The 8,677-nt window shown below is 45.7% G+C and overlaps 1 protein-coding gene across 1 annotated transcript; it reads left to right on the plus strand.

Annotated features, from left to right (window-relative positions):
* Positions 1–1,126: 1,126 nt before the first annotated feature.
* Positions 1,127–3,805, plus strand: LOC4347431 (transcription factor bHLH130). Its single transcript, XM_015757126.3, has 5 exons — positions 1,127–1,750; positions 1,875–2,371; positions 2,511–2,576; positions 2,801–2,869; positions 3,281–3,805. Exons 1-5 carry the CDS (start codon positions 1,243–1,245, stop codon positions 3,344–3,346), a joined length of 1,206 nt encoding a protein of 401 aa, XP_015612612.1. The 5' UTR covers positions 1,127–1,242; the 3' UTR covers positions 3,347–3,805.
* Positions 3,806–8,677: the final 4,872 nt, after the last annotated feature.

Consider the following 8,677-nt stretch of genomic DNA (forward strand, 5'->3'; position numbering starts at 1 on the left):
AAAAAATCTTAATTAAGTATGCAATTTTTTGTAAGGTGTCAGTCAGTGCAGCGAGGTGCAGCTGCTACAAGCAGGCAACAGCACTGTATCTTTGCCTGCACACATGTGCACCCCTCGTTAACGTGATTTTATTTTTGCCTTTTCCCCATTTCTTGCATCTTCTCCCTTTACCATATTTAGGACTTTTTTTAATAAAAAAAGGTAGTATTTTTGACATGAGAGGTCGTGGCTACGGTGGGTCCACGTATTCAACCTTGCTGGGCCGGATCGGTGAAAATGTCGTTGGGCCGAATCCACTCTGCTCTTGTGTTGTGCTCCCTCTGTATTTTTTTTACATTAAAATTGGAGTAGAAATGAAACAGATAAAAAAAGAGAAATGTTGCAAATATATGTCTGTACAACTTTATTTACATAAATTTCTTTAAAAAAACTATTTTAAATCAAAATTTTAACTTTAATTTACTCACGTGTACTCTCGAATAATTATCATAAATAATTCAGCTATTTAATCTTTAAATCATTATATGTGCCACTGGTTTCCGTTCTTTAGAGTATGTATATTGGAACATATTCACAGGGGTGTGAGTGTGATTGTGATGTTGCATGGTTAGTATTGTGTGTGCGTTTGCGTGAACCATGTAATATCAGAAAATCATTCTATGCAAAAGGATAGTTTACATGTATTTCGTCCTTTCTTCAAACGTGTGTTACAGGCTTGCACTGAGGGTGCATGCGTCTTTTAAGTGAGTAATTAGGAGAGAAAAAAAAGAACGATCGATTTTTTTTTAGAATAAGAACGATCGAATTTTGGGGTGTTAGTGTTAATAATCCACATTCCACAAGAGGTGTAGTAGTAAAGCAGTGAAGTAGGCCGGTGGCTGTAGCTAAGGCAAAAGCTAGCAGCAGCAGCCGCAGCCGCCGCCGACGTCGCCGTCGTCGTCGTCGTCGACGACGACGAGCTGACCCGGCCACGAGGGCACGCACGCCTCGATCCCCTCCCCTTGCTTCCAGTAACTTCCACCGCTATAAATACCCCTCTCCGCTCTCACTCCCACATCTTCCTCCCCAATCACCTCCTCCCTACCTCTCGCCATTATTAAATCCTCTCCTCTCCTCTCTTCTCCACATCCACAAGAAATTTCGTAGCGGAATCACGAGCCCTCGTCTCGATCGTAGCTTGAGCTTGAGCTGAGTTGCTGGTTTGGTGTGTGGAGAGATCAGTGGGGTGGGTGGGGGTGGGTGATGTACGGCGCGCCGGTGTCCAAGGACCTGAGCCTGCAGCCAGCCGGGGTGCGGACGCCGCCGCAGATGAGCTCGCCGGGCTTGCTGCGGTACAGGTCAGCGCCGAGCACGCTGCTCGGGGAGGTCTGCGGCGACTTCGTCCTCCCCGGTGGTGGTGGTGGTGGTGGGCAGCTGCAGCTGCAGCTGCAGCAGCAGCGGCCTGGGAGCCCGGACCACGCCGCGGACACCGTCCTCGCGCGCTTCCTCGCCGGCCATGGCGGCCACGACAACAAGCCTCCCCGCCCCGCCGCCCACTTCGCCCCACCGGAAGACTCCATGGCCTCGCATCAGCAGCAGCTCATGTACCAGTCGCATCAGCAGCAGCAGCAGATGGCTTCCGCCATGGAGGGACTCTACCGCACCGTCAGCTCCGGCGGCACGGAGTCCACCGCCGCCGCCGCCGGCAACAGCCTCCTCCGGCAGAGCAGCTCCCCCGCCGGCTTCCTCAACCATCTTACCATGGACAACGGTTGGTGCACCTCCCTCTCCACTCCACCTTGATCTTGCAAGAAGTAGTAGCAATCATGAGGTGGCTGCTAGCCTTTCCATTTCTGGAATTCGAGAGGCGCCATTAATATCCTTACCAATTATAGGATACGGGAATATGCTAAGAGCGGGCATGGGCGGCGGCGGCGGTGGCGGCGACCCGCGGCTCAAGGGGCAGCTCAGCTTCTCGTCGCGGCAGGGGTCGGTGATGTCCCAGATCTCGGAGATGGGCAGCGAGGACGAGGAGCTCGCCGGCGGCGGCGGCAGCCCGGAGGCTGGCAGCAACGGCGGTGGCGCCGCACGCGGCGGCTACGGCGGCGGGTACGCGATGGGGTCCTCCGCCTGGGAGGAGCCCTCGCCGCCGGCGACGTCGCTCCTCCCGGACAGCAGCCTCCCGTCCAAGCGCCCCCGCGACGACCTGCCGCGGCAGCTCAGCCTCCCGGCGGCGTCCAAGAACAGCAGCAAGCCCCCCTCCTCCGCCTCCGCCGCCGCGTCGCCGGAGATGGCCGCCATCGAGAAGTTCCTCCAGTTCCAGGACGCCGTCCCCTGCAAGATCCGCGCCAAGCGCGGCTGCGCCACCCACCCCCGCAGCATCGCCGAGCGGGTCAGTACCGTACCTTACACACGCGCACACCTCTCGCCGCCACGCGCACGCCATGGCATGGCGTGGCGTGGCGTGGCGTGGCGTGGCACGCGATCCATTTCCTTCGATTCCTGAGCTGAAAATCGTCTCCCGCTTGCAGGTGAGGAGGACGCGGATCAGCGAGCGGATACGGAAGCTGCAGGAGCTCGTCCCCAACATGGAAAAGGTGAGGGGGATCCCATCGGTCGAACACCTTGTGTGCTATACTCCATGATTGGTTTTTTCCCCTGTTTGGGTTCATTTTGGCTGCTGCTGCTGCCATGGAAGGACCACGACTCTGATCCGCTGTGAAAAAAAATTACTAACACTGTACTCCAGTGTGAGCTACTACTACTAGTACTAGCTGATGAGCTGACCGTTTGTGAATTTGGGTTTTGGTTTTACTTGCAGCAAACCAACACTGCTGACATGTTGGATCTTGCCGTGGACTACATCAAGGAGCTCCAGAAGCAGGTCAAGGTAACATATATGAGTCTGAAACTCCCAATTTTGTTTGATCAAAATTCAGAACTGCGACTTGCCTAATTGTCCCGGGATATATAGGTGATGTTTAGATCAAGTTGTTACCCTCCAGATGAGGGCAGGGGTAACTGTAATTAGCTAGTAGGAGTAGTAGTAGTGGCTAGCTGGGCACATCCAGATTGCATCGATCTCCTAGTTACTCTAGTTAATTAAAAAAATGGCATGTTCTTTTTCTATTGAACACTTTTTAGATGCTCACATGAGGATGAGGTTTGCAGTTCGATCAGTAACCATACATAACTAACCAGCTAGCTAGTCTTGTCTGAGACTGAGACATAATCAATCAAATACTGTAATACTGTATCATCCAAGTTGCTGACGGTGTTCTTGTTCTTGATTCATCTGAAGGTGTTAAACGACAGCCGTTCCAGCTGCACCTGCTCGGCGAGCAAGCAGAAGCACTTCGCCGGCTAAATCAATCAAGTCAATCAATCGCCATGACCGGTGCAGCAGTGCGCAACACACGAACGGCCGCAAAAGGCATGCAGCAGAAGCATCTGCACCGGCAGTTTTTCTAAGCTTCGTTTCCTTCTTTGCTGATGAATTCGCTGGTCTATCTGGTAAATTGAACATGAGGGCATTGGATTTTGGAGCAGTGGCATGCATTCTTCAGAGTTCACAAAGATGATGGGTTGGGGTCCCACATGGTAGTGGTAGACTACTGTAGCTGCAAAGCTTGATTAATTAATTAGCCTGTTCTTTTGATAATGAAGGAGAGGAGAGTAACTCACAAGTGTATAGATGGTTGTCTCATCTCTGTTTGTCATAGTACACACCAAGTGCAAGTTGCAGCTGTGTCTGCTTGCAAGAATGCATGCCCATGTACATTGCATCCCCCTTTGCTTGACAAATGACACATCCAGACAGCCTCCATATCCTGTTTCCTCTCGTTGCTACACCCTGTTTTTGTGAAGTACATGCATCGCAACAATGTTCACGAATAATCCTGGTCACTGTTTTGAGCAGTCCCATAGCTCTTTTTATTTGGATTATGTAAGTACGTATTCATAGAATCTATATGTTGAAATCTCAGCTATTTTTAGTTCGCTTTGTAAATTCTACAAGTATAGTTTCTCGTAATCTGGGTAATAGAATCCGGATCGTTAGGGAGAAACTATGGCTTTGCAAAAGCTTTCATAACATGATCTAAGTCTAATGTTCTTTTTTTTTTCAGATTTTTATCACAAAATATTTTCTCAACGTTGGTAAAAATATGATTTATAAAAAAAAAATCCATCCACCGTGTTGTTCTAGTAAAGTTTATTTTAAAAAATTAATCTATCGTGCCATTATTAAGTATACAGTACCACCGCCGTTCCAAAACACATCCATCCTAAAACATAAAACATAAGAATTTAGGATATTTTTTTTAGTAATACAATCTGGATAAGAAATATCTCATACAATTATAGCTTCTATTTAGGAGTTTTTTAATATATGGTGTCGTTAACTTTTTTAAGATACGTTTAATCATTTGTTCTATTTTTAAAAAATGTAATTATCATTTTTTTATTGTGATTATATTAATCATCAAATGTTCTTTAAGCATGACTTGAACTTTTTTTATATTTACACAAAATTTTAAATAATATAAGTGGCCAAACACTTTTTTTTTAAAAAAACAATGGCGTTATATATTAAAAACAGAGCGAGTCTGTCTTAACAATCTGTACCAAAATCTGTTCCAAACAGAGGCTGAATAGTTTCAGGTTCAGCGAACGGTGGTGCATGCGTTGAAGCTGTTTGGCGAATTCCTGTCCCTCTCGTCGCTGTCGATCTCAACTCCTCTAACCTGGCTCCTGGCATCTGTATCCGGTGGTGTACGACGTGCTCATCTATCCGGCCACAGGGGTCGCCTCCGAAACCACGGGCGGTAGCAGCAGCCTTTGCCGGCCAGGTCGGCTCGCCGGTTTTCGCCGGCGATCGATCGACGTCGGCTGGCTGCGCCGACGGTATGAATGCGTGGGCAGCACGATCGGGCGAGTGAGTGACTGACGGGGGATCTGAGAGACTAGTACTGTGAGAAAAGTTTCAGTCTGATGCTGCTGCTGCTACTGGTAGGAGTAGTACTTGCTGTCGATTCGATTGGACGAACTGTGAGGCGAGAGAAAACCGGCGGCGGCGCACGCTTTTGTGGGTGGGTGGGGGGCGGCGGCGGTCATAACGGTTTCTCCCCCACGTACTACTACTAGCACAACTGCACAAGTACCCGCGCGGCGCGTGATCAGGTGGGCAACAAATACTAAGAATAATAGTAGTATGCTATAAGCCAGCTAAATCTAAATGCTGAGGTGGAGAAGAGAAGAGAGAAGAGAGAAGAGAGGAGAGAGAAGAAGCGAGCTGTAAACTTATAGCCGGCTTAGAAAAAAAAACCCAAGAAACTCTGCGAGATAGAGAAGTGGGACCTATATTAATTGTAAAGAGCTATCTACTATATGGGTAGGCTAAGAGAAGGCTACAAAAAATCTTATAGCTAACAGGTCGGCTATATTATTAGTCTTGCTCTAACTGACTTCCCGTTGCGCATATCCAGATACACTCAGGAAAAAGTTAAGGGCCCCTTTGCTTTGGAGGAGAAGCAATGATTTCAATCATATGGGAAAAATTCTTATATAAGCTTTGAAACAAAGGATTGAATAATATCATATCATTTAAAATTCTCGTGGAACAAATAATTCTATAGAGATTTTAGAAAAAAGTTAACAAGAGGTTCAACCTCTTAAAAAAATTCCTTTTGAGTCTATCTCTCTCATCTGATTCCTATGTTTTTCATGTGATCCAATCAAACGATCATTTATATGTTTTTTTCTGTATTTTCCAATCCTCTATTTTGCACTTGCATTCCTATTAAAATCTTTTTTTATTCCTTTGTTTTTTCATTCCTATAATTCAAATGGGCCTAAAAAAATAATAAGGAAAACCATGCTGTTTGACAGTGCATTTTTAGGTTTTTTTATGAAATTTTCTTATCAAGTTTCAAAAATTAATGAAGATATACATATTTATTTTACTATACAAAAGATGCACACACGTGCACACTGCATGTACGTACACCACAAACCTTACGAGCACACCTGTAACGTACACCTCGAGAAATAGAGGATACTATCAAATTAAATCCTCAAACCATACCACGTAGTACTGTTGTACCCCTTCATTATTTTAATGTTCCCTCTAATCACCACTATTCGAATTTCTTCCCATCTTACCTTTAGCCAATCAACCACTCTTAACCCAACGCCACCTCCCACCGGTACGTTGAACCCATCCACCAAGCTCACATTATTGAAGTGCATCGCCGATATCGCCTCTTAGCGTCATCTCCAACACCTTCACCCAGGTTGCCTCCTCCGCGCAACCGTGTAAGCTACACCTAGGGGGTTACACCAAAACATTCCACCGTAGACCGTAGTAGCTGCTGGTGTGCTCGTTAGAGTTCAATAGAGTAGTCTTACCACGGCTACATACATTTGACCACCTCGTTGGCACCTTGATGAGGCCTAGGCGAAAGTTGTCAAACTACGACATGGGGTGCCCATTGTCCGACAATGTTCAATAAGCCCAGCCACACTGACTCACTGCGATTGTTCAGGAGAGGAAGGGAGAAGAGGAGGGAAGACACCATGGTCCGTGGTAGGCGGCTCCCCAGTCAATCAAGCGGTAGCGTGACGTGTACCCTTGTCGGGCTCTGGGCGAGGGGCATCCATATGCGTGGTAGAAGATCACATCCTCTAACAGTTTTATATATTTACTGGAGATGTATTAGAGTAGGTACAATAGCAGACTATTAGCCAGATATAAGCATATTTTAATGAGATAAAAGATGAGAGAGAAGACCAGCGGGCTACAGATCTGTAGCCAGCTGCAGCATGGATTCCAAGACGCAGTTGTATATGACAGGTGGAACCATATATTAATAATATACTTCATCCGTTTTATAATGTAAGTCTTTCTAGCATTGCTCATATTCATATAGATGTTAATGAATCTAGACACATATCTATATGAATACAGACAATGCTAAAAAGTCTTACATTATGAAACAGAGGTAGTAGTAAGCAACTATTATATGAATTGACTATTAGATTGGTTATAGATGAATTGGAGTTAGTAGTGGGCTATACTATTAAACTTGCTCTTATAGAGAAAACTTTCATTTCTTGCAGGGGAGTGGAAAACCCAAAGTGGTCCCTGCATGTGTGAGTGTACCTACCAATTTCCTAGAGGCGGCGGTATCTTTTGAGTGAACGTCTGCATCACCGGCTATCTTGTGGGCGCAACATCAGCCGTCGGATCGGTGCCCCTTGCCAATCCGACGGCTGAGAAAACCGCTCCCGTGATTACGACGGCGATAAGGCCCCCATCTGTTTCGTGCGCGCGAGGGCCACCACGGTGAATGAAAGCGACGCAACTGCGCCAACCAATATTTTTCTCGCTTCTTTCCTCCGGACTTTTGAAATTTTTTGTTGCTTCTTGGAGTACTTTATAGTGCTTGGTTATTCATGATGTAAAGTGTTTCATCAAAGTATAAAAAAGTGCTCTCTTTTTTCCGGTTTTATGTAGATTACTGCTTTGAAAGGCCGATGTAGAAGTTGGAAAAGAAAAAGGCAGGGTAATTAAGTGAATGATGGTCACAAAAGACACCATGATTAGATAGTGCAAGTCTATCATCAACACGTCAGCACGGTAATATCAAGAGTACTTAGCAGATTGCACAAGCTTCAAAAGCTCTTTTTTTATCTTCAAGGTCAAAATTTTGCAATCGTCGTTATCTATTAACTTGCTAGACGGTTAATTAGCTACTATAGCTACTACGGTACTATTACTACTAAAATTTTAAGATTATGGAATAAAAATACCCTGGTGAGGACTTGCCTGCTACTCTTTGCAATGAACTTTTTAGTTAGTAGCTGCGGTTAACCGGACTATGCCCATCGATCATTGCGTCCCATGCAGAAACAAAACGGTGCGGAGTCATGGGCTAACTCACGTCTCTTTAGGACGTACTGTACATCATGTCCAAATCTTCTTGGGTGCCAATTAGAGAAGTCTAATGTCTTAACTAGAAAGCACCAAGTAAATATCATGATGTGATTAACTGATAGAATTTCTTTTCTAGATTGAGAGCCCCGTCAGTTAGCCTAATAAACCAAACCAAATTTGAATTTTCCAACTTGATTTTAAAGTTAATTTTAAGATATTTTTAATGTTTTTTTAATTTTTTAAGTCGCTATGAATAAATATGTAAAAGTTTTACCTATAAATTATATTTTTTAATAAGTTATTTTGACTTATTAGAGAAATATGAGCAATCGCAAACAGTGTCACTCACACTCGGCCACTGATCGTTCACGGGCCGGTGATTACAAGTCAGAAGACGATCCAGCCACACGGTTAAAAAGGGGAGGCCGAGCAGGCAACATCAACAAGCTTTTCTCCCTTTTCTTGAGAGGATCATGGAGGAACTTTTGCTGAGTCGCCGTCGCCGTCGCGTCGCCTTGCAGCCGTCAGTCCGTCACCGACCCCAGCCGTCTTGCCGCTCTTTTGTTTTCCCTCTTGGCTCTTGCCCGGAAAGGCAAGCCACCAGCGACCGACCAAAAACCAGCCACAAGCTTAGCTCTATTTATAAGCCCAAACACCATGACATAGGGGCTGTTTAGTTCGCGAAAAAAAAAAATTTGGACGTCATATCAGATGTTTATCGGATGTCAGAAGGAGCTTTCGGACACGAATGAAAAAACTAAT

Source organism: Oryza sativa, chromosome 9 (assembly GCF_034140825.1).
Source record: "Oryza sativa Japonica Group chromosome 9, ASM3414082v1".
Taxonomy (NCBI): domain Eukaryota; kingdom Viridiplantae; phylum Streptophyta; class Magnoliopsida; order Poales; family Poaceae; genus Oryza; species Oryza sativa.